Source organism: Pristiophorus japonicus, chromosome 3, assembly GCF_044704955.1.
Source record: "Pristiophorus japonicus isolate sPriJap1 chromosome 3, sPriJap1.hap1, whole genome shotgun sequence".
NCBI lineage: Eukaryota > Metazoa > Chordata > Chondrichthyes > Pristiophoridae > Pristiophorus > Pristiophorus japonicus.
Window position 1 is genome coordinate 159450866 of NC_091979.1, and position 22643 is coordinate 159473508.

General features: G+C 46.1%; 2 protein-coding genes across 10 annotated transcripts in view; one reads left to right on the top strand and one right to left on the bottom strand.

Annotated features, from left to right (window-relative positions):
- The window catches only part of dnajb11 (DnaJ heat shock protein family (Hsp40) member B11), a 36425-nt gene extending 32186 nt beyond the window's left edge, over positions 1 to 4239 (bottom strand). The window contains exon 1 of one of the 3 annotated variants that reach the window (XM_070875973.1): positions 4119 to 4239. In XM_070875973.1, the coding sequence (XP_070732074.1) occupies positions 4119 to 4138 (20 nt within the window). In that variant the 5' untranslated portion in view covers positions 4139 to 4239. Of the gene's footprint in view, positions 1 to 29; positions 222 to 3487; positions 3926 to 4118 lie in introns of those variants that run through there. The other 2 variants (XM_070875972.1, XM_070875971.1) reach the window with 2 other exon arrangements.
- The window catches only part of tbccd1 (TBCC domain containing 1), a 33038-nt gene continuing 11147 nt past the window's right edge, over positions 753 to 22643 (top strand). For 2 of the 7 annotated variants that reach the window (XM_070875963.1, XM_070875964.1), the window contains exons 1-3: positions 753 to 903; positions 16956 to 17293; positions 19274 to 19423. In XM_070875963.1, the coding sequence (XP_070732064.1) occupies positions 843 to 903; positions 16956 to 17293; positions 19274 to 19423 (549 nt within the window). In that variant the 5' untranslated portion in view covers positions 753 to 842. Of the gene's footprint in view, positions 904 to 3729; positions 3915 to 4388; positions 4635 to 6584; positions 6609 to 16023; positions 16033 to 16952; positions 17294 to 19273; positions 19424 to 22643 lie in introns of those variants that run through there. The other 5 variants (XM_070875968.1, XM_070875967.1, XM_070875966.1 and 2 more) reach the window with 5 other exon arrangements.

The following is a 22643-nucleotide window of genomic DNA, read 5'->3' on the forward strand; positions in this document are numbered from 1 at the left end:
CCCCGGCGCGAGCTCTTTGGGCCACTCACCCGGTCAGCACCTCCCCGCTCAGACACATCAGGACAATACAGACGGAGCGCAGGCCCGCCGCCATGCTACCCACTTTCCTCTTCGTTTTTTGTTTCCGCTGCTAAAGTTGCTCGGTGCGAGCGGAAACTACCGGCAGAAGCACGTCAACAGCAGCGCCGCATCCACAAGGGGAGGAGTCCAGGCCTCCAACACATCCTCCCGCTAAGCCGGCAGTTGGGCTTCTGATTCGTTCGACACAAATGTGCAAGAACATTTGGTTGGCTGACAGGGGCAAAGATTTTTTGCGTGCGTTCAGGAAATGAGGTTGGTGTGTATAATTTTAATCATCCAAAAATGCAAAGGAGAAAGTACTCTTTCATTTCCATACTCTGCTTAGTTGTAGAATGTATTTATATTTATTGATATTCTATATTGTAACACGTTGAATCACAAAGTTTCAATAAATGATGTAATAAAAACATCATGCTGGATAATGAGCATACAACATGAGAAAATACTATTGCATTAGAAAATTGACAGCCCTGCAAAACTTCATTCATATATGCCTCAGTGACTCGCCTCTGAGTCAGAAGGTTGTGGGTTCAAGTCCCACTCCAGGGACTTGAGCAAAAACAAATCTAGGCTGATACTCCAGTGCAGTCCTGAGGGAGTGCTGCACTGTCTTTTGGATGCGACTTTAAATCGAGGCCCCCTCTGCTCTCTCAGGTGGATGTAGAAGATCCCATGGCACTATTTCGAAGAAGAGCAGAGGAGTTATCTCCGATACAAAAGCAAAATACTGCGGATGCTGGAATCTAAAATAAAAACAGAAAATGCTGGAAATCTCAGCAGGACCAGCAGCATCTGTGGAGAGAAACAGAGTTAACGTTTCAGGTCTGTAACCCTTCGTCAGAACTGGAAAAGTTTGAGATGTAACAGATTATTAAGGAAGTGCAGGGGCAGTGAAAGGGGGAAGGGAAGGCCTATGATAGGGTGGAAGACTGAAGAGATTTAAGAGACAAAAGGGATGATGGGCAAAAATGAGATGGTAATGGAACAAGTTAAGAAACAAAAGATGAGTCTAGATGGGGTGTGAATGGTGGAATCATCACCAGCTGCCATGGGAAAGAGGGAAAAAAGGGGGTTGTAAAAAAAAAGGGAAAAAAATGCATTGGCAGAAGTTATGGTCTGAAATTGTTGAATTCAATGTTGAGTCCGGAAGGCTGTAAAGTGCCTAAACGAAAGATGAACAGCTGATCTTCTTGTGTTGAGCTTCATTGGAACAGTGTAGGAAGCCGAGGATGGAGAGGTCAGAGTGGGAGCGGAGCGGAGAATTAAAGCGACCGGAAGCTCGGGGTCACGTTTACGGACTGAACGAAGATGTTCTGCAAAGCGGTTACCCAATCTGCATTTGGCCTCCTTCTGTGCTGTGAATTTCTATGATTCCATGATACCCTTCATCAAAATTGAATACTGATTTATAGACCTATTTCCAGAATTTCTATTTTAATTTCAGATTTCCAGCATTTGCATGATCCACTTTTTCACTGTGGGGGCAGTTCCTGTGCACCCACATTAATATCACCCTCCAATAAACTGCACTGTCCAAGTAGGTGTGGGGGTGGGGGGGAACTGCTATGGCAGAGTGGATGCAAAATTTATATTTTATCATAGAAATTTACAGCACGGAAGGTCATTTGGCCCATCGTGTCCATGCCGACCGACCAAGAACCATCCAGCCTAATCCCACCTTCCAGCTCTTGGTCCGTAGCCTTGTAGGTTACGGCACTTCAAGTGCATAATCCAAGTACTTTTTAAAATGTGGTGAGAGTTTCTGCCTCTACCACCCTTTCAGGCAGTGAGTTCCAGACTCCAACCCCCTCTGGGTGTAAGAATTTTCCCTCAAATCCCCTCTAAACCTCCAACCAATTACTTTAAATCTATGCCCTTTGGTTGTTGACCCCCCTGCTAAGGAAAATAGATCCTTCCTATCCACTCTATCTAGGCCACTCATAATTTTATAGACCTCATTAAGGTCTCCCCTCAGCCTCCTCTGTTCCAAAGAAAACAATCCCAGCCTATCCAATCTCTTCTCATAGCTAAAATTCTCCAGTCCATACAAAAGCAAAATACTGCGGATGCTGGAATCTAAAATAAAAACAATAAAAATAATAAATCTCCTCTGTACCCTCTCTAGTGCAATCACATCTTTTCTATAATGTGCTGACCAGAACTGCACCCAGTACTCTAGCTGTGGCCTAACTAGTGTTTTATATAGTTCAAGCATATCCTCCCTGCTCCTGTATTCTGTGTATCGGCTAATAAGGGCATGTATTTCATATGCCTTCTTAGCCACCTTATATACCTGTCCTGCTACCTTCCGGGATCTGTGGACATGCACTCCAAGATCCCTTTATTCCTCTATACTTCTCAGTGTCCTACCATTTATTGGGTATTTCCTTGCCTTGTTAGCCCTCCCCAAATGTATTACCTCACACTTCTCCAGATTTAATTCCATTTACCACTATTCTGTCCACTTGACCAGTTCATTGATATCTTCCTGCAGTCTACAGCTGTCTTCTTCATTATCAACCACACAACCAATTTTTGTATCATCTGCAAACTTCTTAATCATACCCCCTACATTCATATATACCACAAAAAGCAAGAGACTTAGTACTGAGTCCTGCAGAACTCGACTGGAAACAGCCTTCCAGTCACAAAAACACCCATCAACCATTTGGTTCCTGCCTCTGAGCCAATTTTGGATCCAACTTGCCACTTTGCCTTGGATCCCTGGGGCTTTTCTTTCATGACCAGTTTACCATGTGGGACTTTATCAAAAGCCTTACTACAATCCATGTACACTACATCAAACACACTACGCTCATCGACCCTCCTTATTATCTCCTCAAATAATTCAATCAATTTAGTCAGATACGACCTTCCCTTAACAAATCCATGCTGACTGTCTTAATCTATATTTCCTTGACTCATCCCGGAACAGAAGTCCTGGTAAGCAGGCAGTGACACTGAAACATGGGAGGGTGAAACTATCTCTAATTATTTTGGGGGTGGGGGGGTCCAGATTTTTGTGTTCTTCAAGGTGAGTAATTGGAGTGCTAGAGAATGGAACTCTACTACTTTTCGACACACCAAGTACCTACAGGTTGTGTATGCATAGAAAATGCAGTGTACAATTCTGTCCATTATATCTTAACCTTAATCAAGATTGTCAAGTACTGCATATTTCCATTTCTCACACAAGCCATCCAAATGGTCTCTGAATAAATCTGACTAGTTAGTATTAATTGTGCTGTAAACATGTGCCCAATAAGAACTAGAGTAAGATTACCCAAATTCGGTAGAGTTGGAAAGTTTGCAGTTGCCATAGAGGAGACTCTTATTTCAGTAGTTTAAGGTGGAATCAAGTCCAGGCCCCCCAAAAAAGATAATTTTAAATAACGGACTCACGAACTTTTGCAAAGCTGCAGAGCTCTGTAGACGAATGTGCATTTTGCGGTGAGTGAAACTACAGCTACAGTACTTGAATATGTGTCGGTCTGTCAGCTTGTGCCGGTGTTTAGGTGCAATCTGTCACTTTTTTTTGATCACAGGCTGCGCTCCTTATATTTCCCTCTTGCAAGCGGCTCTGCAGGATGGTGCTGACTTGATGTTTCCCGATTGTGGGTTGCGACCCTTCTTGCCTTGCTTTGCAGATGCTCCTCGTTACTTGCCCAAGTCGGAGCTGCGCAGCTGCGCAAACTGAACCGCGGGCGGGCAAAGAGCGCGCCCAACGGCCGGGCAAGGGGGGAAGGATCGGTGGGCGAGCAGCGGCCTGTCAGCCCGGCTCCCGGCCTCGGACACCCTGCGGGGCTGTCGGCGAGGCGAGCGGAGCGGAGCGGGTAAGGACCATTGTGTTGCGCCGCGGCACCTGGCGCGCTTTTTTGACGACGATCTAAATACTTAATGCGCAGCCAATCTCAGGCCGGACAGGGGCCCTGAGCCGATGCCTGTTGCTCGGCGGGGGAGAGCTTAATTACTGTGAGGGCTGTTCCAGGGATCCAATTCTGTTGGTGGAGCTTGGAAGGAAACACTACTTCTCTCACCTTTTGTGTTTTTGTTTCATTCTGCAATGGTCATTTTTCAACAATTCCCTTACTGCTTCTAAGCTGCAAATGCAGTCACGTTGATGCTTTCTGTTGTGTATCTGTAAAGCATGCACTCCTATGTTCCGCCACCAGGGAGCTCATCCCCTGAAGGGATCCCAGCATCCCTTGGGAGCACTGTATATAAGTCGGCCCCGAAGGCCTGTTCCTCACTCTGGAATGTCTTATTAAAGACTGAGGTCACTGTTACTTTAACCTCCCTGTGTGCAGTTTCATCCATGTTAGGAACACAATAACTGGTGACGAGAATACGAATCCAATGCAAAGATGCAGCAAACTGGGCATCCTGGAGAAGTTCTCGGAGGGTGAGGACTGGGAAACCTATGTCAACGGCTAGACCAGTACTTTGTAGCCAACGAGCTGGACAGAGAAGAAAGCGCTGAATAAAGGAGAGCGGTCCTCCTCACAGTCTGCGGGGCACCGACCTACAGCCTCATGAAGAATCTTCTGGCTCAGGTGAAACCCACAGATAAGTCGTATGAGGAGCTGTGTACACTGGTTCAGGAGCATCTTAATCCGAGGGAGAGCGTGCTGATGGCAAGGTATCGGTTCTACACGTGCCAGTGATCTGAAGGTCAGGAAGTGGCGAGCTATGTCGCCAATCTAAGGCGACTTGCAGGACAATGTGAGTTTGATGGCTACCTGGAGCAAATGCTCAGAGACTTTTTTGTACTGGGCATTGGTCACGAGACCATCCTGCGAAAACTTCTGACTGTAGAGACACCGACCCTCAGTAAGGCCATTGCGATAGCACAGGCGTTTATGTCCACCAGTGATAACACCAAACAAATCTCTCAGCACACAAGTGCTAGCAATGTTCATAAATTAACTGGAACTGTGTTTGCGAGCAGAAATGTACAGAGCAGAACCTACGAGTCTGCAACTGCCAGCAGGCCTCAGGTGACCCACATGACAGAGTCCCCAACAAAGGATGAATGCAAGACAATTCATACCTTGTTGGCGTTTTGGAGGCTTCCATTCAGCCTATTCATGCCGCTTCAAAGGGTATGTTTGCAAGAGCTGTGGAACAATGGGGCACCTCCAACGAGCTTGCAAATAAGCTGCAAGCTCTGCAAAACCTGCTAACCACCACGTAGCAGAGGAAGATCGGTCCATGGTGAATCAAAGCAATTTCGAGCCTCAGAGAGAGGAGGCAGATGCTGAAGTACACGGGGTGCACACATTTTCGACGAAATGTCCACCTATAAAGCTAAATGTAAAATTGAATGGCTTACCCGTAGCCATGGAACTGGACACTGGCACTAGCCAATCCATCATGAGTGAAAAGATGTTTGAGAGACTGTGGTGCAACAAGGCATTCAGACCAGCCCTAAGAGCCATCCACACGAAACTGAGAACGTACACCAAAGAGCTCATCACTGTCCTGGGCAGCGCCATGGTCAAGGTCCCCTTTGAAGGCGCGGTGCATGAACTGCCACTCTGGATTGTCCCGGGCGATGGCCGCACAATGCTTGGAAGGAGCTGGCTGGGCAAAATCCGCTGGAACTGGGATGACATCCGAGTGCTATCACATGTCGATGAGGCCTCATGTACCCAGGTTCTTAACAAATTTCCTTCCCTTTTTGAGCCAGGCATTGGAAACTTCCGGGGCGAAGGTGCGGATCCACTTGGTCCCAGAGGCACGACCCATTCACCACAAGGCGCGAGCGGTACCTCATGTGATGAGGGAGAGAGTGGAAATTGAGCTGGACAGGCTGCAATGCGAGTGCATCATCTCCCCAGTGGAATTCAGCGAGTGGGCCAGCCCGATTGTTCCAGTACTCAAAAGTGATGGCATGGTCAGAATTTGCGGCGATTATAAAATAACTATTAATCGTTTCTCGCTACAGGACCAATACCCGCTACCTAAGGCAGACGACCTATTTGCGATGCTGGCAGGAGGCAAGATGTTCACCAAGCTCGACCTGACTTCGGCCTACATGACGCAGGAGTTGGAGGAGTCTTTGAAGGGCTTCACCTGCATCAACACGCACAAGGGCCTGTTCATCTACAACAGATGCCTGTTTGGAATTCAGGTGGCTGCAGCGATCTTCCAGAGAAACATGGAGAGCCGACTCAAATCGGTACCACACACGGTAGTCTTTCAGGACGACATATTGGTCACGGGTCAGGACACTGCCGAACACCTACAAAACCTGGAAGAGGTCCTCCAGCGACTGTATCGCGTAGGGCTGCGGCTGAAGAAGTCGAAATGCGTCTTCATGGCAACAGAAGTGGAGTTTTTGGGGAGAAAGATCGCGGCGGATGGCATTCGGCCCATAGATGCCAAGACAGAGGCTATCAGGAACGCGCCCAGGCCACAGAACGTCACGGAGCTGCAGTCGTTCCTGGGACTCCTCAACTATTTTGGTAACTTCCTACCGGGGTTAAGCACTCTTTTAGAGCCCCTACATATGTTATTGCGCAAAGGTGAGAACTGGGAATGGGGGAAAAAAAAGTAATTGCTTTTGAGAAAGCCAGAAACATTTTATGCTCCAACAAGCTGCTTGTATTGTATAACCGGTGTAAAAGACTTGTGCTAGCATGTGACGCGTCATCGTACGGAGTCGGGTGTGTATTACAACAAGCTAACGTTGCGGGGAAGTTGCAACCTGTCGCCTATGCTTCCAGGAGCTTGTCTAAGGCGAGAGGGCCGACAGCATGATTGAGAAAGAGGCATTCGCGTGTGTGTTCGGGGTAAAGAAAATGCATCAGTACCTGTTTGGCCTCAAATTTGAACTGGAAACCTATCACAAGCCCCTCACATCCCTGTTCGCTGAAAACAAGGGGTAAATACCAATGCCTCAGCTCGCATACAAAGGTGGGCACTCGCGCTATCAGCGTATGACTATACCATCCGCCACAGGCCAGGCACCGAGAACTGTGCGGATGCTCTGTCGGCTACCATTGCCCACCACGGGGATGGAAATGGCGCAGCCTGCAAACTTGCTGATGGTGGCACAGGCCGCAGACTTGTTGATGGTCATGGAAGCGTTTGAAAATGATAAATCACCTGTCACGGCCCACCAGATTAGGACTTGGACCAGCCAAGATCCTCTGCTGTCCCTAGTAAAAAAAACTGTGTACTGCATGGGAGCTGGGCCAGCATCCCCGTTGAAATGCAAGAGCCAATCAAGCCGTTCCAGCGACGAAAGGACGAGCTGTCCATTCAGGCAGACTGCCTGTTGTGGGATAACCGTGTAGTGCTACCAAAAAAGGGCAGGGAGACGTTCATCTCGGATCTCCACAGCATACACCCGATATAGTAATAATGAAAGCGATAGCCAGATCCCACGTGTGGTGGCCCAGTATCGACCCTGACTTAGCGTCATGTGTACAGCAATGCCGCGTGTGTGCTCAGTTGAACAACATGCCCAGAGAGGCACCACTATGTTTGTGGTCCTGGCCCTCCAGACCATGGTCGAGGATCCACGTCGACTATGCGGGCCTGTTTCTCGGTAAAATGTTCCTGGTGGTGGTGGACGCTTTTTCAAAATGGATTGAATGTGAAATAATGTCGGGAAGCACCGCCACCGCCACCATTGAAAGCCTGAGGACCATGTTTGCCGCCCACGGTCTGCCTGACATACTGGTCAGTGACAACGGGCCATGTTTCACCAGTGCCGAATTTAAAGAATTCATGACCCGCATTGGGATCAAACATGTCACTTCGGCCCCGTTTAAACCAGTCTCCAATGGGCAGGCAGAGCGGGCAGTACAAACCATCAAACAGAGCTTTAAACGAGTCACAGAAGGCTCACTCCAAACCTGCCTGTCCCGGGTACTGCTCAGCTACCGCACGAGACCCCACTCGCTCACAGGGGTGCCCCCAGCTGAGCTACTCATGAAAAGGACACTTAAAACCAGACTCTCGTTGGTTCACCCCAACCTGCATGATCAGGTAGTGAGCAGGCGGCAGCAACAAAATGTAAACGATGGTCGCGTCACTGTCACGGGAAATTGATCTGAATGACCCTGTGTATGTGCTAAACTATGGACATGGTCTCAAGTGGATCGCGGGCACGGTGATAGCTAAAGAAGGGAATAGGGTGTTTGTAGTCAAACTAGACAATGAACAAATTTGCAGAAAGCACCTGGACCAAACGAGGCTGCGGTTCACAGACTGCCCTGAACAACCCACAGCAGACACCACCTTTTTCGAGCCCACAACACACACCCAAAGGATCAACAACACCACGCCGGACCAGGAAATTGAACCTAATATATCCTTGCTATACAGCACAAATGCACATGAGGCCCAAACTAGAGAGAAGGTCACTCAGTGATCAATAACCTTTATTAGCCAGCACTGAAGTGGAGAAGATGGGTGGAGCTTTCCCTTTTATACCTGAAAGTCCAGGTTCGGAGTGTCTCCCACAAGTTCACCACCTAGTGGTCAGTGTTCTCACGGTGTACAACTTAGATCAGTTTATACATGGATTACAATGACAGTTGAATACATGACATCACCTCCCCCCAAAGTCTTGTTGGGATCACAGGTTAAGTATCTGGTGGTTTACGCTCCCTTGTAGAGCGCCTGAGTTGGGGCTCGGGTTGTTGGGCGCTGGCCTGAGTGTCTGCTGTTTGCGGTGTCTCAAGCCTGTCAGGACTGCACACAGTGAGTGGGCTCTCCTCTACTTGCTTCTGGTGTTCGGTCACCTGTGGCGGAGTGAACTCTACATCGTGTTCTTCTTCTGCTTCTTCTATGGGGTTGCTGAACCATCTTTTTGTTTGATCCATGTGTTTGCGGCAGATTTGTCCATTGGTAAGTTTAACTACCAGAATCCTATTCCCCTCTTTGGCAATCACAGTGCCTGCAAGCCATTTGGGCCCTGCAGCGTAGTTGAGGACAAAGACAGGGTCATTGACATCAATACATTGCATCCTCGCATTCCTGTCATGGTAGTCACATTGTGACCGGTGCCTGCTCTCAACAATTTCTTTCATGGTGGGGTGTATAAGGGATAACCTGGTTTTGAGCATCCTTTTCATAAGCAGCTCTGCAGGTGGAACCCCTGTGAGCGAGTGTGGTCGGGATCTATTGGCCAACAGGAGGCGTGATAAGCGGCTTTGTAGGGAACCCCCTTGGATTCTGAGCATCCCCTGTTTGATTATCTGCACTGCTCGTTCCGCCTGGCCGTTTGAGGCCGGCTTGAACGGTGCCATTCTGACATGGTTGATACCATTTCCTGCCATGAAGTCCTGGAACTCAATGCTTGTAAAGCACGGGCCACTGTCGCTGACCAAGACGTCCGGCAGACCATGGGCGGCAAACATTGCCCGTTGAGTTTCTACCGTGGCAGAGGATGTGCTTGAATTGAGAATGTCACATTCGATCCATTTGGAGTAGGCATCTGCTACAACCAAAAACATTTTTCCCATGAAAGGACCTACATAGTCCACATGGATGTGTGACCATGGCTTGGCGGGCCAGGACCAGGGGCTAAGGGGGGCTTCCCTGGGCACATTGCCCAGCTGGGCACACGTGTTGCACCTGCGAACACAAAGTTCCAGATCTGCGTCTATCCTTGGCCACCAAACGTGTGACCTGGCAATTGCCTTCATCATGACAGTGCCCGGGTGCTCATTGTGGAGTTATCTGATGAACGCCTCTCTGCCCATCTGGGGCATGACTACTCGGTTTCCCCACAGTAGGCAATCGGCCTGAATCGAGAGTTCATCCTTGCGCCTGTGAAATGGTTTTAATTCCTCAGGGCATGCCCCGCACTTGGCTGCCCAGTCCCCATTCAGGACACATTTCTTGACTAAAGACAGTAGCGGATCTCTATTTGTCCAGACTTTGATCTGACGGGCTGTCATGGGTGAGCCTTCGCTTTCGAAAGCTTCAACAGCCATGACCATCTCAGCAGTATGCTCGGTTGCCCCTCGGTGGTGGCTAGTGGGAGCCTGCAGACTGTATCGGCGCAGTTTTCAGTGCCCAATCTGTGCCGAATTGTATAGTCATAGGCGGCTAACGTGAGTGCCCACCTCTATGTGGGCCGACGCATTTGCATTTATGGCCTTGTTGTCGGCCAAAAGGGACGTTAGGCGTTTGTGATCTGTCTCCAGCTCAAATTTCCTGCCAAACAGGTACTGGTGCATTTTTTTTACTGCATATACACATGCGAGTGCTTCTTTTTCCACCATCCCGTAGCCCCTTTCTGCCTGGGACAGACTTCTGGAGGCATAAGCTACCGGCTGTAACTGACCATTGGCATTAACATGCTGCAACACACACCCGACCCCATAGGACGACGCATCGCACGTTAAAACAAGTTTCTTACATGGGTCATATAGCGTTAACAGATTGTTGGAGCATTACAAATTGCATGCTCTATCAAAAGCCCTTTCCTGGCTGTCCCCCCAGACCATTCGCGACCTTTACGTAGGAGCACGTATAGCGGCTCTAACAGCGTGCTCAATTTTGGAGGAAAGTTCCAAAAATAGTTCAGGAGCCCCGTCGTGTTATGGGGTCTGGGTGCTCTCTGGATCACTTCTGTTTAGATCTGATCCCATCTGCTGCTACCCTCATCCCCAGGAATACTACCTCTGGAGCTAGGAAGATGTACTTCGCCTTTTTCAGTCGCAGATCTACGCGGTCCAGTCTGCGTAGCACCTCCTCCAGGTTGTGGAGGTGTTCTTCAGTATCGCAACCCGTGATGAGGATGTCGTCTTGAAAAACCACCGTCCTTGGAATCGACTTGAGGAGACTTTCCATGTTTCGTTGAAAGATCGCAGCGGCCGAGCGAATCCCGAACGGACATCTGTTGTACTCAAACAACCCCTTGTGTGTTGTGATGGTGGTCAGCTTCTTCGACTCACTCGCCAGCTCCTGTGTCATGTAAGCTGAGGTCAGGTCCAATTTTGAAAAAAGTTTGCCACCGGATAGTGTCGCAAAGAGGTCCTCTGCTCTCGGTAGCGGGTACTGGTCTTGGGGTGACATTCGATTGATGGTGGCCTTGTAATCACCACATATCCTGACCGACCCATCCGCCTTGAGCACTGGCACGATCGGGCTCACCCAGTCACTGAATTCAACTGGCGAGATGATGCCTTCCCTCAGCAGGCGGTCCAGTTCGCCTTCTATCTTTTCCCGCATCACGTACGGCACCACTCTGGCCTTGTGGTGTACTGGCCTGGCGTCCGGGTTTATGTGAATCACTACCTTGGTCCCCATGTAAGTGCCAATGCCGGGTTGAAATAGTGAGTCAAATTTGTCCAGGACCTGTGAGCATGATATTCGCTCCACAGAAGAAATTGCATTGACATCGCCCCATTTCCAGTTCATGACAGCAAGCCAATTCCTCCCCAGCAGTGCGGGACCGTCCCCCGGGACAATCCAGATTGGCAACCTGTTCTCCGAATCTTTGTGGGTCACGACTACCATGGCGTTGCCTAGCACCGTTGTATATGTCCTTTGTATATAGAAACATAGAAAATAGGTGCAGGAGTAGGCCATTCGGCCCTTCTAGCCTGCACCGCCATTCAATGAGTTCATGGCTGAACATTCAACTTCAGTACCCCATTCCTGCTTTCTCGCCATACCCCTTGATCCCCCTAGTAGTAAGGACCTCATCTAACTCCTTTTTGAATATATTTAGTGAATTGGCCTCAACAACTTTCTGTGGTAGAGAATTCCACAGGTTCACCACTCTCTGGGTGAAGAAGTTCCTCCGCATCTCGGTCCTAAATGGCTTACCCCTTATCCTTAGACTGTGACCTCTGGTTCTGGACTTCCCCAACATTGGGAACATTCTTCCTGCGTCTAACCTGTCTAACCCCGTCAGAATTTTAAATGTTTCTATGAGGTCCCCTTTCATTCTTCTGAACTCCAGTGAATACAAGCCCAGTTGATCCAGTCTTTCTTGATAGGTCAGTCCCGCCATCCCGGGAATCAGTCTGGTGAACCTTCGCTGCACTCCCTCAATAGCAAGAATGTCCTTCCTCAGGTTAGGAGACCAAAACTGTACACAATACTCCAGGTGTGGCCTCACCAATGCCCTGTACAACTGTAGCAACACCTCCCTGCCCCTGTACTCAAATCCCCTTGCTATGAAGGCCAACATGCCACTTGCTTTCTTAACCACCTGCTGCACCTGCATGCCAACCTTCAATGACTGATGTACCATGACACCCAGGTCTCTTTGCACCTCCCCTTTTCCTAATCTGTCACCATTCAGATAATAGTCTGTCTCTCTGTTTTTACCACCAAAGTGGATAACCTCACATTTATCCACATTATACTTCATCAGCCATGCATTTGCCCACTCACCTAACCGATCCAAGTTGCTCTGCAGCCTCACAGCATCCTCCTCGCAGCTCACACTGCCACCCAACTTAGTGTCATCCGCAAATTTGGAGATACTACATTTAATCCCCTCATCTAAATCATTAATGTACAGTGTAAACAGCTGGGGCCCCAGCACAGAACCTTGCGGTACCCCACTAGTCACTGCCTGCCATTCTGAAAAGTACCCATTTACTCCTACTCTTTGCTTCCTGTCTGACAACCAGTTCTCAATCCATGTCAGTACACTACCCCCAATCCCATGTGCTCTAACTTTGCACATCAATCTCTTGTGTGGGACCTTGTCGAACGCCTTCTGAAAGTCCAAATATACCACATCAACTGGTTCTCCCTTGTCCACTTTACTGGAAACATCCTCAAAAAATTCCAGAAGATTTGTCAAGCATGATTTCCCTTTCACAAATCCATGCTGACTTGGACCTATCATGTCACCTCTTTCCAAATGCACTGCTATGACATCCTTAATAATTGATTCCATCATTTTACCCACTACCGATGTCAGGCTGACCGGTCTATAATTCCCTGTTTTCTCTCTCCCTCCTTTTTTAAAAAGTGGGGTTACATTGGCTACCCTCCACTCTATAGGAACTGATCCAGGTCAATGGAATGTTGGAAAATGACTGTCAACGCATCCACTATTTCCAAGGCCACCTCCTTAAGTACTCTGGGATGCAGTCCATCAGGCCCTGGGGATTTATCGGCCTTCAATTCCATCAATTTCCCCAACACAATTTCCCGGCTAATAAGGATTTCCCTCAGTTCCTCCTCCTTACTAGACCCCCCGACCCCTTTTATAACCGGAAGGTTGTTCGTGTCCTCCTTCGTGAATACCGAACCAAAGTACTTGTTCAATTGGTCCGCCATTTCTTTGTTCCCCGTTATGACTTCCCCTGATTCTGACTGCAGGGGACCTACGTTTGTCTTTACTAACCTTTTTCTCTTTACATATCTATAGAAACTTTTGCAATCCGTCTTAATGTTCTTTGCAAGCTTCTTCTCATACTCCATTTTCCCTGCCCTAATCAAACCCTTTGTCCTCCTCTGCTGAGTTCTAAATTTCTCCCAGTCCCCAGGTTCGCTGCTATTTCTGGCCAATTTGTATGCCACTTCCTTGGCTTTAATACTATCCCTGATTTCCCTTGATAGCCACGGTTGAGCCACCTTCCCTTTTTTATTTTTATGCCGTAGCTGTGTGTCAATCGACAATAATTTTGGCCTCCTGGCCTTGGACGCCCACAACTTGTCGAACTGTTGATACTCATCAGGGACTGGCTGGCACTCGTGTCTAGCTCCATTGATACTGGGATGCCATTGAGGAGCACTTTCATCATAATCGGTGGCGTCCTGGTGTATGAACTGTATATGTGCTCCACATGAACTCGCTGAACTTCAGCTTCCAGCGATTTCCCCCAGTGTCCATTTGGTCTCGTCGGGCTTACATCGGGCCCGTCCTCCTCGTACATAAAGCTGGCTGCAGGCTTCCTGCACATACGCGCCAAGTGACCGCTGACGTTGCAATTTCTGCAGGTATATTGCTGATACCTGCAAGCTCTGGCTGTGTGTTTGCCTCCACACCTCCAACATGAGCCGTTGTTGGAAACAAAAGGTCCATTACCAGTCGATCGTCTGACTGTTTCTAACTGTCCTTAAACGCACCATTGACAGGTGTTGATGGCCCCGTTACTGGACGCATTGTCCCTTGCGATGGCATGAATCACCATTTAGCTAGCCATTGTCTCTGTTGAATTCCCCCTTTGGGTTCGACTACATGCTCGGGCATGTCCGATTGCCCCTGTCTGCCTGGAGAACTGTGTGCCGCGTTAACAATGTTGACTCTCTGTCCATTTGCTGCATTTAAACCAAGATTTTTGTCAAACATCATTCTGGTCTCTTCCTCCCCTGAGATAAATGTCTGGACCATCAAAGCCGCCGATTCCAGGGTCAAGTCTTTGATCTCAATCAGTTTCCTGAAAATGCCAGCGTGCCCGATGCCCTCAATGAAAAAGTCTCTCAGCATCTCCGCTCTGCATGCATCTGGGAACCTACATAGGCTCCCCAGTCGCCAGAGATCTGCCACGAAGTCTGGAACACTTTGCCCTTCTCACCGCCGGTGCGTGTAAAACCAGTGTCTCGCCATGTGCATGCTGCTCGCCAATTTAAAGTGTTCCCCGTTCAACTTACTGAGCTCTTCATAAGTTTTGTCCGCCGGCTTCTCTGGCGCTAGAAAGTCCTTCATCTGGGAGTACGTCCTGGATCCACAAACCGTCAGGAGATGAGCCTTGCGTTTGTCGGCCGAATCCTGTCCCAGCCATTCCTTAGTGACGAAACTTTGCTGTAGTCTCTCAATAAAATCTTCCAAATCATCACCAACACATTACCTCTCCTCTGTGCTGCTAGTGGCTTTGCTCGCGTGGTTTAAATCCCAGTTTCTCGTCGCCAATAATATATCCTTACTATACAGCACAAATGCACATGAGGCCCATACTAGAGAGAAGGTCACTCAGTGATCAATAACTTTATTATCCAGCACTGAAGTGGAGAAGATGGGTGGAGCTTCCCCTTTTATACCTGAAAGTCCAGGTTAGGAGTGTCTCCCACAAGTTCACCACCTAGTGGTCAGTGTTCTCACGGTGTACAACTTAGGTCAGTTTATACATGGATTACAATGACTGTTGAATACATGGCAGAACCCATCACGCCCAACAGCCCAGCAAGGCCAGGATCACCCAGCAGCCCTGAAGGGCCGACAACACGCCAGCCCAGCGAGGGCACAGCCAACACACCAGAACAGACATTTGTACCGAGGCGGTCCACCAGGGAAAGAGGCTCCCGACCTCCTCACCTTGTAAATAATTTTCACTTTGACTTTGGCGGGGGGAGTGATGTGTCTCTGTAAAGCATGCACTCCTATGTTCCGCCACCAGGGAGCTCATCCCCTGAAGTCCCAAGGGATCCCAGCATCCCTTGGGAGCACTGTATATAAGCCGGCCCCTAAGGCCTGTTCCTCACTCTGGAGTGTCTTATTAAAAACTGAGGTCACTGTTACTTTAACCTCCCTGTGTGCAGCCTCATCTGTATTAGGAACACAATACTTTCCTCCTCCCTAAATCCTCATGGTTGAAATCAACTTGTGCCAGTTTCTTATTTAATTCATTTTTTGCTAAGAGCCTCAAAACTTTGGACCTCTTTCCGACAACCTCGGAAGGCTTTTAACAACTAAAGCTTGACATCGCTTAATCACAACCTCCTGATTTATGTGGTCTTCTCTCACTGTTTTCAATCTCAGTATTAATCTTGGCCTTGGTTTCCCAGTTTAAAAAAAGCTGATTTGATATTTAAAGATTGTCTGTAGATCTCTTCCATACATATGTATAGAAGTACGAGGAAGTCAATGTAATAAATTGGACTACCTTTAACAAAGGCATTGGATCAACACCAATTACAGTTTAGAAGCCGCCTCAAAGATCCAGAAAGTTAGTACAATCCAAGTAGAGTAAATATGATCTGCACACAAATACAAGCTGTACGTGAAGACGACATCCTATGGTAAAGATTAAGTATATGCCTTATATGTACAAGTAACAATTTTTGTAACAGCCTAGATGTCAGAGGATAGTGAGTCTCCAGTAGGAGACCATGGAGGCAGAAAGGCTGATGCATTACAATTTCAATGCTGCAAGTCATATTAATAGCTATTAAAATCAAGGCCCATTATTACTGACATGAGCAGAGAGGGTTCCCTTCTGTGCACAGTTTCATTACATCTGTGAGACCCCTATGTTACAGAAGTGCAAAGCACCAAGAATAACAAAACTTGTATTTATATAGCACCTTTAATGTAGTGAAATATCCCAAGGCGCTTCACAGGATAGAAGATAACTAGTAAATGATTTTTCAATTTGCCATCTTTGAAGTGATTATTGGGGATTTTTTATGTTGTAGTACACATTGCCCCCAATTCTCTGTTAACTCCATGCTGAGCTCATGTCACTTTAAATAGACTGCATGCCACCAACTTCATGGAGAGAATTTTTCTTCACAAACGAGTGTATCCAAATATATTTTCAGTGAATGAGCAAATCTTTTGGATACCACCAAGTTTTCCTTATGTGGATAAATTGAGTTCCACTTTAACTAATATATTAGTTATATGTTCTATCAGGTAAATATTCTGCACAAATATACTTTTAAAGAAAGATCTTTTGAAGTAAACAATGTTTGAGGTATTTTTGTAGGTGTATTGATGGGTAAAGCTGAAAGAATAGGCATTGATTTGATAATGGATAGGTGGAAGTTAGAATTAGCTGATCGAACTGAATGAAGCCAACATTTTCAAATGTGCAATTTTATTAATGAAGCAAAGTTAGTCTTGATTGTTTCTTTTAGAATGTAAACCATTTTTTTAGCTTCTATTGTTGTCATAAAGTGAACCTTGTGATGTGATGTAAAATATATTTCCTCTTCAGCAGAAATGGAGCAGCCAAATGTCCGTCTTTGGGTGAAATATGAAACCTTCATTGTTGGGGTTTTGCAGATCCCACCTCCTTCAAAATTCAGCATGCATTATCTTCGTAAGATGGCAACATATGTTCGTACAAAGGGAGGAGATGGTGGCTACCCCAGACTTTCTTGGCCCATGTGGAGGCACATTGCCTGTGGGAAGTTGCAACTGGCTGAAAATCTGGCATGGCTGTATTTTGAAACGTTTGATTGTCTTCTTGAGAGAACTGCAGAGGAGAGGCTGGAGTGGGCTGAGGCAGTATCTCATTGCAGGTCGGAAGAGGAAATTGACAAACTGAAAAACAAGGCATGAACATTTTTTGGGGAGAATTAATTTCTTTCTTTGTAATAGAGAAATTATAGCTTTGCATTTTAAGTTAGACATAGAACTTCTCTGTAATCTATTGCTGACTATTTCTTGCTGAGCTTTGAGTAATGATATAAATAATATGCACCAAGAACATAGGCTGCTGGCACAAAATCTGGACAACATCCCCATATAAATTATTGTATGTTTTATTAAAAAGCAACCCAGTGAATAATTTCAAGGCTGTATTAAAATGACAATTAAACGGTACTTTTGTGATTTCTAACATCATCTGGGTATTTTCGTTTAGAAAGTAGCCTTATGAACACCCGGGAAACCATTACATAGAAAATAGAAACATAGAAAATAGGTGCAGGAGTTGACCATTCGGCCCTTCGAGCCTGCACCACCATTCAATAAGATCATGGCTGATCATTCCCTCAATACCCCTTTCCTGCTTTCTCTCCATACCCCTTGATCCCCTTAGCCGTAAGGCCCTATTTTATATACAATTGATACTAGCTTTTTCAAACAAAAAAAAACCCTTTTGCAACGAGTGGGAATGACATGCTACCTCTAATGGTAGAGTTTTGAATCCCAGTCACCACTGTTACTCAAATTAATTTTCCCTCATTCTTGGCCAGAAAATGGAAGAGTATATGGTACTGTGTCTTTTGGGGTGGGCATGGAAATGCCTGTCCCAATGTATTTGCTGTCCATTGATGGAGGAGCAACAACTGTAATGCTGGACATATCTTTGACCAAGTGTGCCGCCACCTTAGCTGAAGAGCTGTAATGGTAGGATGGGATAGAGAGGGGCGAGTTCACAAGAGCTTTGCTCATTTAGTGAAATTTGCTCCGTGTTATTGAAATACTGGATTTTAAAATAGGTCAGTTTTTAATTCGTAATGTAAATTTCAAATATTTTTCTTCGTGGGTAACAATTCAGCTGAGTTTGGAAAATACAATTTTCCTCAGTTTTTTAATGGTTCATGGCATTTTATCTGATTTCTTCAATGAAAGCCTGGAGTTCCTGTATACGAGTATGATAGAAGAAATACAGTAATGATTCTTCCAGCACTGATCTAGTAAAAAGCTGTGATTAGCAATACATCTATTATATACCTGTACCGATTTATAGTATCCCTAGCTAACAACACAGCCTTGCTGCTTCGTCCTTCTACCTCAGCCCAATTCTATTGCTCAGCAGTGCCCAGCAGAGATTATCCATCTCAGCACAGACTAGGAATGGTATCTGAAAGCTTTCTGGTCCACTGCATTTTCTTACCGAACCATTGGATAGTTGGAAATAGTTTTAATTACTGTCATATCTAGTTGGTTACAAATTGGTGCTCATAGAAAAATCACGTTTCAGAGAATTTTCGTTACAAAAAGAGTGAAGACTAATAATGCTGTTGGATTAGGAGACTCTAATCTCAGTCCTAGCAAATCTTAACAGCTCCTCCACTGAGGAATGAATTGTTATTATTGGCTAGGTTTGTTGGGCAGAAGGCCAAATCGAGGCACGGTGTTTTGTCAATATAGAAAGCTGGGAAATCGGATGATATCCTTATCACTGGCTATGAGGAATTTTGAAAGAGATTAAGGATATGTCCTCTGGTCCATCCAGCCTCATGATCTGACTTAAGTGAAGACTGCATGAGGATAAAATATAGGTACTCAGAGTTTGTCTTAATTTACTGTAATAGTCAAGCAATTTTTAAAATGGATCATCTTATGACCACTTTGTAAATAGGAAAAAAATGAAATCAGTATCATGCTCTTGATAAGTAAGACCTCCGTGTTAACTGCATTGGAATAACTTTAATAATACTTTAATAGGTTTTATAAAAGGTTGAAATGTTTTCAAAAAGATTGTTTTACTTATTTGTTCCATGTTGGCAAAATACTTGGAAGGTATTTATAATTCACGTGATTTTTAAAAACGCTAATGTAAATTGAGCTATTTTTCCCCCACAGCTGTCAGTGGATACACTGCAGTTCCTGCTGTTTCTGTATGCTCAACAGCTGAACAAAGTTTCCCTACGGACATCCTTGATTGGAGAGGAATGGCCAAGTCCCAGGTCACGATCACCTGATCTGGATGGAAAATCGAATTCTCAGAGCAAGGTAGGCTTTTGTGATACAAATAAAATGCTGCATATACCTGGCAAATAAAGAGACAGTGCACAAACAAGGAAATGATTTGGTATAATTGCACCATTTTTTGAGTTTGATTTTAAAAAGCTGTTCAACACATTGTGCTAGAAATTCACCTCGGTTCGATTTTTCGCCAAAAACGGCGAACCGGGAAATTCAGAGAAGTCTTGTGCCGGCGGTTTTTAAGTACCACCGGGGGGAGGACCGTCGGCGTGCAAGACTCAAAATAGCGCTTTCGCCAAAAATTTGGCTCACGGCGCACCCGTAGTTAGAACGAAAAAAAATGCCTGGGGAAAACCTGCATTGCAGCCCTTGGAACAGCGGTAGGTATGAAGACCTGCAAAAAAGGTAAGTTAAAGTTTTTATTTTTTTAATTCTTTTGCAGCGATCCGATAGTTAAGTGTCTTGTGAATTTTTGTGATTTTTGTTTTTTGCAACATTTTTTTGGGTGTTTTTCCCCTCCCTAGGCCCAACTTGCAGCGATATCGGCCTTAGAGAAAAGTGGCAGAAAATTTGTGGTTTGCACCACAAATTCTCGTGCAACGCCGATTTTTACCACTGGCCGAACTGAAGCCCAAATTTTAGGCCTCGTAGTGGAGTCATAGCGGTATTTTTAGCGAAAAAACTCACTATCACCAAAAAACTAATTTCTAGCCCAAGCTAGCTCAAGTTGGGTATAAACTTGACTTCACTTAATTGAGCTCGATTTTTTAGTTAATGGGCAGCAAATCTAGCAAAATAGGACAAGACATAATTCAGCATTTCCCTGTGTCAATAATTGCAATGGAGATTTAAGAATTGCATGCCAAAAAATGAATAACCTGAAATAGCAAGTATTCTCCATGTCCCTTTCACAAATGGAGCATGCTGGTTTACTTTACTGCTGATATCTTCCATCAGTGCTCGACTAATTTTCAGTGCAAATAAATACTTGAATATAATCTTTCTCCTCAATCGGCTGCCTCCTCCTCGTCACCCTGCTGAACTCCTGCAGCCACAGTCCTCGGGCTGGCCACTCCTCCCTACAACGCTCCCGCTGGGGGAGTCGGGCCGCCTTGTGGGGGCCCGCCAACTCTTCGGGGCCCGCCGACGCTTCTGGGACCGTTGACTCTTGCATAAGAACATAAGAAATAGGAACAGGAGTAGGCCATACGGCTCCTCGAGCCATTCAATAAGATCGTGGCTGATCTGATCATGGACTCAGCTCCACTTCCCGCCCGCTCCCCATAACCCCTTATCCCCTTATCGTTTAAGAAACTATCTATTTCTGTCTTAAATTTATTCAATGTCCCAGCTTCCACAGCTCTCTGAGGCAGTGAATTCCACAGATTTACAACCCTCAGAGAGAAGAAATTTCTCCTCATCTCTGTTTTAAATTGGCGGCCCCTTATTCTAAGATCATGCCCTCTAGTTCTAGTCTCCCCCTTCAGTGGAAACATCCTCTCTGCATCCACCTTGTCAAGCCCCCTCATAATCTTATATGTTTCGATAAGATCACCTCTCATTCTTCTGAATACCAATGAGTAGAGGCCCAACCTACTAAACCTTTCCTCATAAGTCAAACCCCTCATCCCCAGAATCCTCATCTCTGAACTGCCTCCAAAGCAAGTATATCCTTTCGTAAATATGGAAACCAAAACTGCACACAGTATTCCAGGTGTGGCCTCACCAATACCTTATACAGCTGTAGCAAGACTTCCCTGCTTTTATACTCCATCCCCTTTGCAATAAAGGCCAATATACCATTGACCTTCCTGATCACTTGCTGTACCTGCATACTATCTTTTTGTGTTTCATGCACAAGTACCCCCAGGTCCCGCTGTACTGCGGCACTTTGCAATCTTTCTCCATTTAAATTGCTCTTTGATTTTTTTCTGTCAAAGTGCATGACCACACACTTTCCGACATTATACTCCATCTGCCAAATTTTTGCCCGCTCACTTAGCCTGTCTATGTCCTTTTGCAGATTTTTTGTGTCCTCACACATTGCTTTTCTTCCCATCTTTGTATCGTCAGCAAACTTGTCTATGTTACACTCAGTCCCTTCTTCCAAGTCGTTAATATAGATTGTAAATAGTTGGGGTCCCAGCACTGATCCCTGCGGCACTCCACTAGTTACTGGTTGCCAACCAGAGAATGAACCATTTATCCCGACTCTGTTCTCTGTTAGTTAGCCAATCAAGACCCGCCTGGGCCCACCGACTCTTCAGGGCCCGCTGGAGCCCGCCAACTTCTGGGCCCGCCGGCTCTTCGGGGCCCACCGACACTTTGAGGCCCTCTGCACACTGATTGGCTGACATACATACTTACCCCAGCAACAGCACTTATAGGCGCAGTCCACCCAAACACGTGACCGCCCCTCATCCGGCAAAATCCAGTCCCGAGGGTGCCGGATAAGGAAGGTTCAACCTGTATCTACAAAGTTAACATTTTCCTGCAGTATTAAAAGTTATACTTTTGATCATTAGTTTACTGTTTATTCAGGTAAAACATGGAATTTGGTCAACCATACCGTGCAGGCTTAAAGTGTATTTCTTTTAAGACTTCAATTTATTAAACTTTATTTTGTGAAGTTTTATCATTAAATATAAGCTCAGTTCCTAAGTGATTTTGTTTTTTAAGCTCCTTTTTATTGTTTATGTATCAAAGAACAGAAAAGGTCACAAGACCCATCTATACTTGCCTCCATCCTCTTCCTGCAACTGATTTAGGGTTCCTCGCCAAAAAAATTGTCTCTGACCCCCACATAGGACCCAGACCTATTAATTATTATCCATTTACTGTTGCCTCCCTCATGATGATATAGCTTCTTCTTCCAGAAGTTTATCTATTGTCTCCTTTACAGACTGTAAGGAATCAGTCTTAACTACCTCTGGAATCTAGTTCCATAGGTCAACCACTCTCTGGGAAACGTAAAACTTCCAGACATCCAACCCTATTCCGTGCTTGCTCAGTTTATATGGGTAGCCCCTAGTTCTATCTATCTCCATCAACTCAAAACACACTGTCCCGTAATTTGCGGCCACTACGAAGTGCGTAAGCGTCTGTAAGGGCTGCGCAAGTTCCGGGTTTCCATGCGAGAAGCGCATGCGCGAAAACCTGGAACTTGCGATCTGACAAGAATTTTCTTGACCGATCCAACGCATCCCCGGTTAAACAACATCCGCAGGCGGAGAGTTGGGCTATTTGT